The sequence below is a fragment of the Hesperophylax consimilis genome, chromosome 18, assembly GCF_061612785.1.
Source record: "Hesperophylax consimilis isolate HC1 chromosome 18, BYU_Hcon_1.0, whole genome shotgun sequence".
NCBI lineage: Eukaryota > Metazoa > Arthropoda > Insecta > Trichoptera > Limnephilidae > Hesperophylax > Hesperophylax consimilis.
The window spans coordinates 28313635-28330319 of record NC_142853.1 but is presented as its reverse complement, the minus strand read 5'-3'; the positions used below and the strand labels follow the sequence as shown (position 1 = coordinate 28330319).

Below are 16685 nucleotides of genomic sequence, written 5' to 3'. Positions count from 1 at the left end.
CTGCTGTGACTGACTGGAAGAATTGTTCGGTATGTCCATTTCAACTCAAAAGACGCGCTCGTTTTGCCTATTGGTTATGTAAGAAGCCCACATGCCTGGGTTGCAGCAATATGACATGTCACCGTTGTGTGCTACAATTCACCTAATTGGAAGCCTGTACCATTTTTTGTTTCGATTTATGGACCTAGTTGGTGTTTAGTTTTATTCACTATTTACTTATATTTTATAAATATTTTATTAAATTTCATTAATTTTGTCGTGAAGTTCCTATAATTCTGAATTTTTGTTTTACTGAGCTTGTTTTTTTTATTTCTAAAATTAATAAAGAAATCTAGATAAACATTTTGAACAGATTTTGTCTGTTTGTACAAAATGTTGAAGGCAGTAAGTTGAACACAACAAAACCCGTCCCTAGGGCGGGTCCTCAGCAATGGTGTGCCTTCTAACCCACGTCAACAGTTAAAGGTTAATAACTTAACAACGTCGCTTTGCTTTGTAGATTGACAAATTAGAGTGAGTAGATTCCTATAATTTTTTCCACGACAAAGTAAAATCAAAATCTCGGAACTAAACGCGGCAATTGCCAAAAACCTACGTTGACTCCATTACATCATTGTTAATATAAAGCTTTTACTGGAAAATAAACTTAAACACAATTGGGATAAAAGGCTTAGCCAAGTCATCAGATATCGAAAGGTTGTAGAAATCAAAGCATAGTCCAAATGCTTACAATGAGTAAAAAAAGAAAATTCCAATATTAGCCGAGACTAAAAACAAATTCAAAATAATTCAGTCGTATTTGTATATAATAGAGATAATCCTTCCTCCTAACTTCTGTCTTCCATAACATTTCTTCCGTTGCATGCATCACTTATGAGAAAGAGAGAGAGTTAGAAGTTATCGGCGGTATGCCTACGGAGAGGTGATACACTTGTATTCACATGATTTAGCAGCTGGCTGTAGCTGTAAGAGACGGCGCTCCCTCTAAGCGGTTTATCGGGCATAATTCACCGTTCGCCGGCTGTTGGTTAATTTGCAGCTCGCTGAGACTCATGACTCGTGATACCCAACCAAAACATTATGCCACAGTCTGCACACTAAACTATTAGTCCCTATAAACAAGCATTAAAATAAATAAAAATGTACATTTCCCGCAGTTTTTACAAAATAAATTAACTGTGACTTGCTTCTAGAAGCGTCAATGTCAGTTGTCAGTGTTTCAAATTTTACGAAAAATAATACAAATTTTTTTTAGCAAATTTTACGTTTAAGATCAGTGGTTATCAAATGTAACATTGAACCTCCGATTATCGACAAATCCTTTCTAGAATTCGAATAACCCAATTTTAAGGCGATGCACTACGTCGTGTAATATTTTAAATTGAGCCGCTATCAATAACAACCCTTACGTAGATGGCGATAAGGTTTAAATTCCCACTTAACACCATCCGCCTGTTTTGATTTATGCAAGAAAAAAACATGGCCAAAAAGTGCCTTTTATTTTATTTTGTGGATGTTCAGGCATAAATTTTTTTTTTTCGATCATTTTATAAATAACTTAATTTGCTACACTATACAATAAAATCATAACCGAAAATGGGTTTATAAGTAGGAGATGTTGAACTTTAAAGCAGTTTTCATAGGCCTTATACATTATTTTTTTCTGGGCTTATAAAAAAACTTATCTAAAAAATACTCGATTATTTCAAAGGCCAAGATGTATTCTACTCGCAGTATTTAATTAAAGCATCTGAAACATTTCTAGGCGACCAAATTTTCAAACCAAAAACCCATGATTTTGCATTACTACGTATGACATCGCCTTAAGGTGAATCGCACAAACGCATATATTGAAAATTGAAAAATGAAGGTCACAGATCATAATTTATTTTTGCATACATGTTAACATTTATATATTTTACATTAGCTCCGCGATGAGGAAAATAACTCCTCTCAGGGCCTTTGTCATCTTAAGGGATGCTGTGTGGTAAAACGTATGAAGGGTGGGTAGGAATCCGGGGTCAGTGTATCCAGGAGTGACCGTATTTATCCATCCCTCCAACTGAGAGTCCGGCCGGAGTCAAAAGCCCTCCCTCAACCAGTCTCTCTCGAACCGGTGCGAAAGCAGTAGACCTAAACAAATCTCACCATCAAGAACCTGGGCTCCTCTGCTTGGTCACCAAACGTAGCGAACCACTTGGGGTGACCTATGGCAGAGGTGTTGGTTATCCAATAAATGGTTCCCGGAGCGGCGGTACCCATACCCGCCTCCCAAATGTATTGAACCCACTTGGGCGCGGGTGGGTAATGAACACAAGAAATTAATATATATTATTTAAGGAATTATAACAGCATGAAACTTATTGCTTTTGTTGATATTTAGAAGTTACATGAAACAGATATAATTAACAATGAACTTTAAGTACAGAAATAATATTCAAAATATTAATAATTTCATTTTGCATAAAGGTATAATGTTATATAATATGTTATCTTGAAGATTTTATTCATAATTATTCATGAAAATGAATGCTTAAATTATAAAGTTCTAAGTTAAGTACCCACCTAGGTAATATTGCATATATTATATTTGTTAAGCGCCCTTGTGGTGATTTTCTCACGAAACGGCGCTATACAAATAATCCAATCATTATTATTAATATTAAATACCTCTGTTTTTTTTAATTTTTTATTTCCATACATTTTTTAACATGTAATTGTTGGGTTATGTAATATAATGTGCATTTGTTGGGTTAGCTGGAAGACATAGGATGTAACCTACAAGCTATACCCTTTGTACTCTGTATTTTTGTGAATTAAATATTTTTTGAATTTTAATTTTATTATATATAAAATAAACAAAGAATATACAGAAAGAAGGTTTCAACAAGTTTATAAAACATTTTTATTTTTCAGTTTATTTCTAAAAAACAGCGCTAACATATGTAAATACATTTTTCTATCGTTATATGTTTAATATTTTGTAGTTAGGTATATTTGCTAAATATCTTATAATTAATATGTTATTACCTAATTTAGTAAGGACGGATTTCCGGACTTCCTTGCCTCTGGAAAAGTCTTATTGAACGTCCCACCAAAAGTGCAGAGCAGTGGTTCCCAACGGGGATGGTACCGTCACCTTGGGGGCGTTGGCGTGATCCAATGGGGCGGTGGTGGCCTAGAGGGCGGTGAAGTGCTGAAATTGGGGTCAATTGGATAGTAAATACTTAAAAAATCCAAAATTAAATGAAGTTATAGGTACTTACATAATTGCAACAATGAACATACGAATGCTAAGAACGATGAATGACCACGGCTCAGCACCGCTACTTGTATTTAGATGTGAAATGGTAACTAACTAACTAACCATCACACCGTTTCCCCGTAGGGGGAGGCAGAAAGGATGGACCGCCACAACTTGGTCTTGGCACATACTCCTTGCCCCTTTCTCATTCATACATCTTCTCATACATACTCTTCTATTATTCTGACTCTTGACAAGGCCCTAGACAAGTATTTAATTCACTTGATCGTGCTATGTCTTCCTCGGGCGCCCTCGAGTTCTTCTATCATCCTCATTTGCGTCATATATTCTCCTTACACTCCTTTCTTCGTTCATTCGCTCTACTTGCCCAAACTATCTAAGCGTCCCTTTCTTAATCTTACTCATTACGTTTACATCATCCTTTCATTTTTTGCGGATATCCACATTTCTCACACGATTATGTAAGGTTTTACCATGCATACACCCTCAACGATCTCATTTCTAGAGCATTCAGTCTACTTTCATCTTTCCTCTGCCAGTTCCATGCCTCGCTACCATACATCAGGGTAGGTACCAGCACTCCATTGTGGACTGCTAGCTTCGCTTCCTTGGACATTTTTGCTGTTAACGTCAACCAAGTTCAGCCCTCCATTAATGAAGTTACCTGCATTTACCCTTCTTTCAATATCAGCCTTTCCATCTCTCGTAAACATAATCCCTAAATACACAAACTATCAACTTGCTCCAAGTATTCCTCATTCACAACTATATTACACATTGTTTTCGTACTCTCTCTTTCAAATACCATGAATTCAGACCTACATTCATCATTAACTCATTCTTCATACGTACTTCGTTCATCCTAGAGACGAGAGACTGTAGATCATCCATACTGTTAGCAATCAGCACCGCATCATCAGCATACAACAGGCAACATACTTTCAGATTATATTATATTATGTTCCAAAAACATAATTAAGGTAACCGAAACTTAAATATGAACAGTTCAAAAAGCAAATTAACTCCCTGAAATTGGATAATTTAAATCTTATAAGTTTACAATCTACAGTATCGAGCATTTAAAAAAACTTTGGCTATTGTTAGAATACTAATTCTCTCAAATTGTATACATTAAATTATGTAGTTAATTTGAATATTGAATTATGTTAATTTTTATGTTGAATTACGTTTGTAGTCACTAAATAGTATAAAATAAGTTTGTGCGCTAAGTTCTCCAAAACTACACTTCAGATTTATATAAGGTTTTCACTATCATTTAGAGATTTTCTTCCAAAGGCTTATATATTTATAGAAAGTAGAAAAATGACGATGTACAGGGTTTTCCAATAAGAGGTGTTATTTTGAATAGCCCGCTATTTCAGTAGATGTTACTTTTGAAGCTCTCATTTTTTAACATTTGACAAGTAAAAACTACGCCATTAATAAAAATGGAACAATACACGCTTCAACAACGCATTGAAATTATTAAAATTCACATGAGTGAATCAAATGCAAATCATCTTGAGTGATGAGGCTCATTTTCACCTCGGTGGCTTCGTCAACAAGCAAAATGTCGCATCTGGGGCTCGAAAAACCCAAGAGTTATTGTTGAAAAGCCTCTCTATCCTCAACGTGTGACAGTTTGGTGCGGTTTATGGTCCGGTGGAGTCATTGGACCTTACTTTTTCGAAAATGATGCTGGAGTAACAGTTACGGTGAATGGATTGCGTTATCGAGAGATGATTAATGATTTTTTTATGGCCGGAATTGGATGGTATTGATCTGAACAACGTTTACTTTCAACAAGACGGCGCTAAGTGCCACACAAGCAACGCAACCATTGATCTTTTACCATTGAATATAAAAATAATGCTTATATATGGAATGTAATTCGACAATTGGGTTTATTCTCTTTTTCACATTAGGTACCTACTCTATTTGGCGTGATCTGGAATACAGGTGTTTGAAAAATCACAAGTGACGTTTCTCTGCAAAATTTATCAAATTGTGCACATGGTGAATCGTCGTAAAACATTAAAAAATAGAGTAAAATATGTATAAACGTGGTAAACCGTCGTGCACAATAAATTGTCCTCATACGTTGCAAATTATTGAAAAATGTTCTTAAATTATAAAACATTGAAAATTATTGAAAAATGTGATTAAACATGGTAAATCGTCGTAAAACACTGAAAATTATTGATATAATTTTTTTTTAAAATTTATTATTTAATAAATGTTTACATTTTATAATTTTTGACATTTTTTAAAATTTGTACGTACGTTCCGTTTCCGATGCAAGATTGTGACCGTGTTAAAATTGTTATAATATGTTTAAACATGGTAAATCATCGTAAATTATTGAAAATTATTGAAAAACTTATTTAAACTTAGTAAATCATCCCAAAACATGGAAACTTGTAATTGTAAAAAAATTGGTAATTCGTCGTAAAACAACCGAAATTTTGGAAAAATATCCTTAAACATTACATCGTCGTAAAACATTAAACATTATTGAAAATATGCTAAAAAATTGCAATTTATTATTGTTTGCAAAACACAGAAACAACCATTTTACGGCGCCAAAAAATCAAATGAATCAATAAAATCCAAGAACCGCATTAATACTATCATTGCAATGAGCATTTTTTTATTAAAATTTATCTTGAGTTGCCTAGGTACTTGCCTACTCTAGGAGAGACAAATAAACGCGCCAGGAGTTTGAACTTGGAACAGCCGTAGTTGGGCAACGTTGCCGCGTCTTTCCACCTTTCCCCTTTCCTCAGTACCGCATTTGACTCCGAGGCGGCGCCACGTCGCTCGCGTGTAAAATCCTTTCGTTTGAATCTCGTCATCATAATATTATTGTTCGTTTAATGGGTGGACCGAAGCGCCACACTTTCACGCGCGATGAGGACTACAAAATGACTGAATTGATAAAGAACCTTCCCGTACTTTATGACTGGTCACACGATTTGGCCAAGGATACAGTTTTCAGAGACAAACTTTGGAAAGAGATCGGGTTGGAACTGAATAAACCTCGTAAGATTATTTTTTAATGCAAAATTTGATTTAAAGACTGCAAATTTCAAGACGCCAGAACTCGCCGTTCGAAAGTATTTTTTTTAGCTGTAGGTACGTACTGATTTTGGTAAATATTAGGGATTGCTGGCAACGCTTATTTCAATTATTGGAAATTGCTGTCATCCCATACCCCGAAAGCGAATTTTCATTTAACTTATTGAAAATAAGAAGGTTAAAATTAAAATTTACTTGCCTTAATTTAAATTTTAATTTACTTGCCTTTTTGTTGACTAAGGTGAATAAAAAGATTTTATTTCAAAAGCTTGGCGAGTTAGTATTTTCTTAGGTTCTTAGTTTGGGTTTAATTCTAAAAGAATAAATAACTAGCCTAATAACCTAGTGTTTGTTATAAATAAGTTGTGAAAATTGTATGAGGCGCGCTTCTGTATATTTACCTATAATTGTAACGCAACTCTAATAGAATTATTCCTTTTTTATATTTTCAGATGCAATTTGCAAAAAGAGATGGAAAACCATACGTCACGCTTACATGAGGTATCGGAGAGAGCTGACGAGGTGTCCAGGAACTGCCTGGAAATGTCTAGATTGGCACTTCTGGCCAAGGCTTCAATTCTTGAATATCTGCTTGCTTCCAAACAAATACGTTGGCTCGGCTGAGGCACTAGTCCAAAACGAACCTTCCGACCCAGCACCAGATCTTAACTCCGAAGACTGCTACGAAGAAGAACCAACAGAAATAAATGTCACAGCAAATCCATCAATAGATACACCTAAACCTTTGATAGCAGACCCTCTATCAGAAGCATTGGCCATGGAAGCATCAAATCAAGCAAAACCCAAAAGGAAACGAATTAGAAAAACTCACAAGGAAGGGTACTATTCGGATGGTTTGAACCATGACCGAGATGACGCGATAGATACCTTCTTCAAAAGCATGGCCATGTCCGTAAAGAACCTCCCGCTAAATTTGATCATCAAGGCCAAAATGGATATCTGCAATATAGTATCTAAATACGAATTGGAAACTATGAACATGCCAAGATCTTCTGCTTCGACAGCCAGAAGTAAAAAATTGAAAGCATCAAGGAAGACAATGAAACACGACGTTTTTGAAACGAAAGATTCGTCAGAAAACTAATCAAAGTGGCAACCATAGTTTGCTCTATACTTTCGACGAAACAGCACAGTATAATTGACGAGGTCGTTTCCGTACTGGCGAGGCGAACCCAAACCGTAGATGGGGAATTTTTAATAGGCAAACGTAGCTACCACACAACCAATGAAAATCAACGCAGTCACTGCAAACGGGAGGATGTAGCACTCGAACTTCATCGTTTATTGTGTCTCGCTGAATAATGTCTTTCCGAGAGAGTTGAGGAAGAAAAGGCACAGTTGTTGAACAGAAAATCATATGTAACATTATCATCAACTTCATTCAACGCCATTTTGTTTTTTTTTTTACATATGAAAGGTCCCCGTTAAAAGCCGATTCTAAGTGCGTTTCAGCTTTCTATCAAATGTAATAAGCTGACAAGCTTAACAACATGACAGTTGTCCTCTTCTGTTGATTTGTTGAAAAGCTTAAACGGACATAGAATCAGCATTTAACAGAAACATTTCGAATCTCGAAAAATAAATAAATGGCGCTGAGTGACCATTTCTTGACTTCACATTCACATGTGAATTTCTGCAAAACACCTGAGCTTACTTATATTATGTTTTATCGGGTTCCGTGACAATTCAACATACTTTTGAAAAGTGATATAAAGTCATTACAAGTGACTAAAAAAAACTGGCCTATAAACTTTACCTAACGTAACCTATTTAACCTTTTTTATCACTTTTCAAAAGTATGTTGAATTGTCACTATTCTGAGTTATCCGGTTACCGTTTTTTCGTTTATGCTGCTTTTATTTACGTATTTATTTATTTGTTTGAACGCTCGTAGGGCTTTTACAGACATAATACAGACAACACAATGCAGAAATTTAATATCTAAGTACATATAATAAATAACATCATTTACAATAAATACTTTTCATGTTACTTTTTAAAGGAGTAGGTACAACAAGCTTACAATTATAATTATGTATCTTTTTACCCCGCTTCAATAGGCTTTTACAATTATATTTGTATATGTTATACAATATATTCACATTAATGAAAAAAAAAATTAATGTATCAGACATCGATAGACTTCATTCTGCACATACGGTATAATCATTTCACCAAATGAATCAGTTCTATTCATCAGATATAAATTGTATTAAAGCAAACTCATAATCATTGACATATATACAAATACGCGTTACGTTCCTACTAATCGAACAAAAATATAGCATGCTGTTTCCAGGTTTAAATCGAATTACGAAACGCACGGGGAAAGGATAGCCACAACGAATCTGTGTGAATGAATGAAATGGCTACAAATAACATCATACATAGCTAAATGAACGGAACGCATTAGAAAGAGGTAGGCACTCAAAGAATATGTGTACGGGTGAAACGGCCATATTAATAAGAACGCCCCTCGTTTCTCTTGCCTTTTCGAGACACCACTTTCGACCATAAACTGACCACAGGCGAGCCTCGAGCATTTTTGTATGGACATCATGCTCAAACTGCTCGCCGCGCACATGCTCGCCCGTCATTGGGCCGCTTTTACCGTCAGTCTTGATGAACAAACGAGCGAGCAAAGAGTAAAATACGACGTACTATCTGTCCTTCATACTGGTTTTCTTCATACTCTTATGTGTTTCTATGTTCGCTGTCTCACTTTATTTTATTCGAAAAGCATTGTGAATAATTGTCAAATTTGGTTTTTTCTCGAGAGTGATTTGTGCATATAAATACAAATACACAGAAAAGCATTTTATCACAAAAAGAGCCCAGAGCGACGTGTTTGTGGCAGCCGGTGACAGCTTATCAGACCGACGGGCGATACTTCATGCATTCATTGCAATCATTTTTAGGAATTGTGTTTCAGAGAATTTCAACAATTCATCAAATTTCAACGTTCGTTTTCGGGTTCTGTGAAAGTCCTATTCAAGTTCTGTTATTATATCATTATAAACTAATTTCTTGGCAAAACTGATATTAAAACAGAACTTGAAAAAATCTTTCATAGAACTTGAAAATGAACTTTGAAATATGAGGAATTGTTCAAATTCTCCGAAACAACCCGTCCTTAGTGTTTAACAACTTTTTTTAAATAGGGATAAGGAAATCGAATTTCCATGTGTTAGAAAATATCATGTTTGTGAAGATTGATTGAAAAGCGAATACAAATGATATGTTAGATTGGCAGCACAATTATTAAAATTATATAGGCAGTATATTATCGAGTACTGTTTTTATTTAATTAAAAATATCTGTGTATATAATATGTAGAATTTATTGACGGTATTTCAGTTGCTTTTAGGGTCGACTAGAGAGATTTTTACACTCTTCAAATTGCTCTTTGGTAGGAAACCTTGCAAGGACTTTTATTATTGCCCAGCAATTAATAGTAAACAATTTTTTCACGCTTTCCAAAAAATATTTTAATATTTTTAAAGTAAAAAATAGGAGAACCTGTAAATTATTGTGTGATATTAAAATGTCATTTTTTTAATTCATTATGTAAGCAACCATATAAATGTACCTGATTACCTTAATAAGTTAAAAATTAAAGTAATTAAAAATATTTAAGATCACACTTTATTCTAATTTATTCCTTTTACCTCTTGACCCTCAATAGTTTGTAGACGAAATACAAAAAACAACAATAAAAATTACTTTTCACTAGTTTAATTAGTACCCGGCTTTTCTAAAGTTTCAAATGTGAATAATAATAATAATTGACTAATTTATACAGCGCCGTTTTCATGAAAATACTCCTCAATGGTGCTGTACAAATATATTTAATAAATAATAAATACACCTGGCTTATGACTAGGATTTATAATGACCAGTGACTTACATCTAAGACTTACTTCAAGTGACTTACGACTTAGGTTCATAACTACTGACTAAAAACTAGTGACTTACATATTAGACTTATACCTAGTGACTTACGACTAAACCCTATAATTACTGTCTTAACGACATATGTTTTTACTACATTGTGGTTAAACTTACAACTTACGTACTTACATTAACCAGTTTGACCGGTCGTTGGCCGATTTGACATCGCGTTTGGGTCCCACCCAGGCGTAGTGTGTTCAATTCCTCAGCTGTCTAAGTCCTCCATCACAACACAAGCAACATTTTCAGCTCACTGTGGTGCTAGTAGGAGATTTTCAAATATTGTCAGGTTATTCGTAACCCGGGAACGTTTGTCTTTCTTTAAAAAAAAAAAAAAAATTACGATAAATATTCTTTCTAATTTTACTAGCGCCAGAAGAAGAAGGAAGTTTTATAATATTGAAGTGTTTCGTAATTAATTTTAGAATAAGGGTGCAAAATGTGCCCAAAGTGTTAGCTGGATTTATAGAAAAGTATACATATACATACATTTTCCATAAAAAATCCAGACAGAAAAATATGCAAAAATTTCACCTCTGTGCAGAGCCCACCGTACGAAAGTTTTCATTGGGATTTAAAAAAGAAACGAAAAACAGACGTTGAATTTTTTGATCACTTTAAAATAAAATAATTAAAAATAAACTAGATATATAGCTAAAACATATAGTGTAAGTATTCGTATAGTACATAGGTACTTAAACTTTATTACTTTGATTAGTTTCGATTTATTAGTGATAAGCGATTATTGATAGAGTAAAATTATAATTATATCTCTTCAAATTGGCCACATTTCGGCCAGCATGCATTCGCGGGTATTTGCAAAAGCACCTACTATTGATTAGTGAGTAGCAAGTGATTAGTGATTCATGTAAGGTAAAACCAGGAGAGAAGTCACCTATTGTTTTATTTGATTGTTATTTTTTAATGAATCATCAAAGACTACGTACAACTAGCAACTGACAGATAGGTGTATATTTAAAAAAGCGCCAGTGGCTCGGTATGATTTCTGTGAATGCTAATTTGAACATTATCCCCATTTAATTCAACGTCTTCGTGCATAATTTTCATGATACCCCGACCACAGCATGACAACATTCAATTACATTCATAGATAAAATTAATATTGTCTTCCTATAGAGTCCAGATTTATTTATTTATTTATTGAATGGTTGTGCAATCTTTTTAACCAATGTTTAAAGGAAGGTTACACGCCTTTAGATTGGAGAAGAGCAGTGATCATGCCATTATACAAAGGTAAAGGGTCACGTATGGAATGTGGGAATCATAGGGCTATTAGCCTGCTAAGTTCAGTTGGCAAGCTGTATGGTAGAATTTTGATTGAAAGGGTAAGAAAGGAAACAAAGGATAAAATATGGGATGTGCAAGGTGCTTTTATGAGTGGAAGGGGGTGCATGGACCAGATCTTCTCATTGCGTATGCTCACCGAGAAGTTTCTGGCAAAAAACCAGAAACTTTTCTGTGCCTTTGTAGATCTACAAAAAGCATACGACCGAGTCGACAGGAAAAAGCTATGGAAGGTGTTGTCCAAGTATGGAGTGAGTGCGAATCTGACTCAGGCAATTGCGTCTCTATATGAGGGAAGCGTTGCATGTGTTAGGGTGAACGGTGGTTTTACGGAGTGGTTTGATATCACAAAAGGTGTTAAACAAGGCTGCGTAATGTCACCGTGGTTATTCAATCTATACATGGATAATTGTATGCAAGAATTGAAAGATGTGGGATTGGGCGCGAATTTGAGTAATCTGAAAGTATGTTGCCTGTTGTATGCTGATGATGCGGTGCTGATTGCTAATAGTATGGATGATCTGCAGTCTCTCGTGTCTAGGATGAACGAATTATGCGTGAAGAATGAGTTAATGATGAATGTAAGTAAGTCTAAAGTAATGGTGTTTGAAAGAGAAAGTACGAAAACAGTGTGTAATATAGCTGTGAATGGGGAATACTTGGAGCAGGTGGATGAATTTGTGTATTTAGGAAGCATGTTTACGAGTGATGGGAAGGCTGACAGAGATATTGAAAGAAGAGTAAATGCAGGTAACTCCATTAATGGAGGACTGAACGCAGTTGGCGCTAACAAAAAATTGTCCAAAGAAGCGAAGTTAGCAGTCCACAATGGAGTGCTGGTACCTACCCTGATGTATGGAAGTGAGGCATGGAACTGGCAAAGAAAGGATGAAAGTAGATTGAATGCTGTTGAAATGAGATCCCTGAGGCGTATGTGCGGTAAAACCATGTATGATCGTGTGAGGAATGTGGATATCCGCAAAGAGTGCAAGGCTGATGTAAGCGTAATGAGTAAGATCAAGAAAGGGACGCTTAGATGGTTTGGGCATGTAGAGCGAATGAGCGAAGAAAGGAGTGTAAGGAGAATATACGATGCAAATGTGAATGGTAGCAGAAGTCGGGGGCGCCCGAGGAAGACATGGCACGACCAAGTGAATCAGATACTTGAGTCGGGCCATGTCAAGAGTCAGAACAATAGAAGAGTATGTATGAGACGATGTATGAATGTGAATGAGGCAAGGAGTGTGTGCCAAGACAGAGTTGTTTGGCGGTCCGTCCTCTCTGCCTACCCCTGCGGGGAAACGGCGTGATGGTTAGTTAGTTAGTTAGTTAGTTACATTACTCTACAGTACTTTTCAATTCAGCAACGTTGGCCTCACTGGGTTGTTCACCCATGCTGAGGCCCCCATTTTAAAATATACGAATTAATACATTTAAACAAAAAACAACATTAAAATAAAGATAAATTTACACCAAAAATAAAGATTAGAAATCAAAATCCAATTCTCACACCAAAATAAAAACATTAGAAGGGAATGGAAATCGGCACTTACAATGATCTATGTGCTTGTGCGTGCCGCTTGCCTTGTACATTTTTTTGTGTTGCGTGTATATGTTTTATTCTCTTATGTTGTAGAATTTTGGAAATATTGTCTTTTTTGTTCTTTAATCCATTTTTTTATTTTGTGTTTGAATTTATTTTTATTTTCCTCAATTTTTGTTTCAAGTGGAAGACTGTTGAATGCTTTAATAGCGTGGTATTTATGGTGTCTTTGTCCAAAGGTAGTGTTTCTATTCTATTCTACAATGAACGTTTCAAGAAACAATTTTTTGTTTCATTTTTTCATGTTTTCATTTAAGAAGTTTAAATTGGTGGTATAAATGGTTTAAATTAGCGACGAAACAGGGTACGAAAAGTATTTTATTTTTAATTTATTAATTAATCGATAATTCTTCACATGAAATGTGTATTTATTTTGTTTATTTTTTGACAGATGTTTTTTTCATGCTTACTAAGATTGTTCATTCCAAACGTAAATGTTTTACTTATTTTGACTACGGCGGTGTTTGTTTGATTTTTATATAAATCTACAGTTTTAATCCGAGATTGATGAAATTTTGCACACTTAAATTTTAAAACAAAAAAAGGTCAGTGTCGAAGCCTGATTTCGAAAATTTTGATTTTTTGCACACTTGACATTCAAAATAAGAGCAAAATTACTGTGTACTGTCTATCAACTTGTTTTTTATAAATATTTTCAGTTTCATAATTCCTACAGTTATAATTTCACCTGATTTTTCAAAGGTCTGCGCTAGTATCAGGTAAGCGACACATTACGCTATACGCATCGTGGCTAAGACTATTGCATATCGCTCGCCATACACTACCAATGGGAATGTATGGCGAGCGATATGCTGAAACTGGAGAAGCCACAAAAATATAGCCCGCTTATAAGGTGGTCTGTCACAGGCTTCATACTATTAGTCAAAACGTTGCAATGATTTGATTTAAACGTTTAAAAATATATATTTTCAAGTGCGCATTCGCAAAACCGCCAATTAGGTATTTAGGCAAGGGGGCAAATAACGCGCCGAACAAACGTTTGAATTCGGAACGGCCGGCCGGCCGGCAACCGGCAACGTTGCCGCGCCGCTCGCCCCCCGCCCCGCAGTACTGCACCTGACGCCGAGGCGACTCCACGTCACTCGCGCCGCTAAATAATATTCCCTCCAAACTCGTACGCCGACAGCTTACATCATAATATCATATTGGTAATGGGACGGCCGAAGTGTCGCCCGTTCACTCGCGGGGAAGACTACAAGATGATACAAATGATAGAGAATAATCCAGTACTTTATGACTTATCGCATGATCTGGCTAAGGACACCGTTTATAGAAATAAAATTTGGGAAGAAATTGCAAAGGAAATGCGAAAACCTGGTAAGAAAACAAAACTCATTGAATTACACCCTTTTTTCATTATAATAAAACGTTATTCTTTATTATGTGATTCAACTCTTTGATTTGTAGAAAACCATATTAATTTTCATAAAAAAACATACTAATTTCGTTTGTCTGTACGTTAATCGGTTAGTCCTGTGTGAGCGAGAAATCTGGTTTAATGAACTCATTTTTTTTTTCAAGTTTCATTTTTAAAAACTGATTACGTGAAGAATAATTCAGACAAGCGATGAAATAGGTATCTATATACATGTAGAATAATTTTTCTCCTGAAATTTTTTACAATTGTTTTTTTGATTAACGCTTAATACTCAAAAAAATATAAGTAAAGTTTGTAGGTTAGGAAATACGCACAAATTATTAAAATAACCCGAGATATAACCTAAAAACCTATTCTGTGCAAGCCCCCGTTACTGTAAAAATATTGATATGACGCCATATTGATTTTTGGCAGTAACTCTCGTAGTTAATTATAAAAATATTGACATGACGCCATATTGTTAATTGGCAGTAACTTTCGTAGCTAATTATAAAAATATGGACTGTTTTTTGGTAGTAACTAAGTAGTTAATTATAAAAATCTAGTCTAATACAATTTTTTCTCTTGTTTTCAGATGCAGTTTGTAAGAAGAGGTGGAAAGGAATACGACACTCTTACATATCAGGATATCGCAGAAGATTGAGTCGAGATCCAAGCTCAGTCACGAGTTGCCTTAACTGGCACTTCTGGCCAAAGCTTCAATTCCTAAACATCTGCCTAGACCCAAGTAAATACAATTTGTCAGCGGAAGCACTTGTCGAAGACGAGACCTCAGATGCGACACAATTTCCCAACTCCGAAGAATGTTACGAAGAAGAACCGAGTGGGGTAAGAGAAGAGATAATAGAAGTAACATCAGATACAGGGAAGATCAGCCCTTTGATAGCAGACCCAATATCAGAAACTCCACCGACCACAGCGACAAAACAAACAAAACCAGCAAAACCTAAGACAACAGCTAAAAGAAAACAATTAAGGAAAACCATAAAAAAAGTTAACTATTCTAATGATGATGAAATTGACCATGCCCAAGATGATACTGTGGATGTATTCTTCAAAAGCATGGCCATGTCCGTCAAGAAGCTCCCAGCCCATCTTATCATCAAGGCCCGAATGGACATCTGCAAATTAGTTTCTAAATACGAATTGGAAGCCATGGACTTGCCACGAACATCTTCCAGAAGAAGAAAATCTGCAAAGGTGAAACGTGAAGTTTTTACTTCAAACGACTCATCGGATGATGAACACTGATTTGCTAGATGATAACTAACTAACAGTGGTAGGCAGAGAGGACGGACCGCCAAACAACTCGGTCTTGGCACACACACCGTACATTCATACATCGTCTCATACATACTCTTCTATTATTCTGACTCTTGACATGACCCGACTCAAGTATCTGATTCATTTGATCGTGTCATGTCTTCCTCGGGCTTCCCCGACTTTATTCTAACGTTACAAAAAACTATATGTGGATCTAAATCCACCATTCCTATTGTTGAACACCTTCCAGTTGTATGATTTTGTTATCTGTATTGGTTTAAGTTTTCTATATATGTTCTACATTGTTTTATAATAAAAATGTTTCTATCCACGTACTCAAAAACTTAATAAAATTAACCATAAATATATTACGAGAAGTCAAAGCAGAAAGTACCTCATTGTTCCGGATGCAATACGACAAAGTCTTTTAACACGTTGAACGCCATTGTGGAAATGAAGAAACATTACCATTTTAAATTTGAAAAAAAATACTCAGATGGCATATGCGACCATCAAAACGTATTTTTTTTTTTTGACCAAAATTTTCCATGAAAATCAAGAAAATTAACTGCGGTCACCGGTGACCGTCATGGCGCTATGGGAGAAAAATGACGATTTTCGTTATGAGGTCACCGGTGCCCTACATGACGTTCAACGTGTTTAAAAGATGTGTTCATATCTCAGACCGAAATTGTATAATAAAATCTTCACAAAATTAAATATTAAAACTTAATAAATGTCATACAGCAGTCCGATAATACCTAAATGGTCGATTTGCTTGGGTAGAGGGGACTAAAAAC

At 35.3% G+C, this 16685-nt stretch overlaps 1 protein-coding gene across 1 annotated transcript; it reads left to right on the top strand.

Annotated features, from left to right (window-relative positions):
* The first annotated feature begins 6142 nt into the window (after positions 1 to 6142).
* Positions 6143 to 16251, top strand: LOC149415610 (uncharacterized). The gene is made up of 4 exons (XM_089642240.1): positions 6143 to 6307; positions 6796 to 7374; positions 14343 to 14561; positions 15197 to 16251. The coding sequence occupies exons 1-4, from the start codon at positions 6190 to 6192 to the stop codon at positions 15871 to 15873; spliced, it is 1593 nt and encodes a 530-aa protein (XP_089498366.1). The 5' UTR covers positions 6143 to 6189; the 3' UTR covers positions 15874 to 16251.
* The last annotated feature ends 434 nt before the right edge of the window (positions 16252 to 16685 follow it).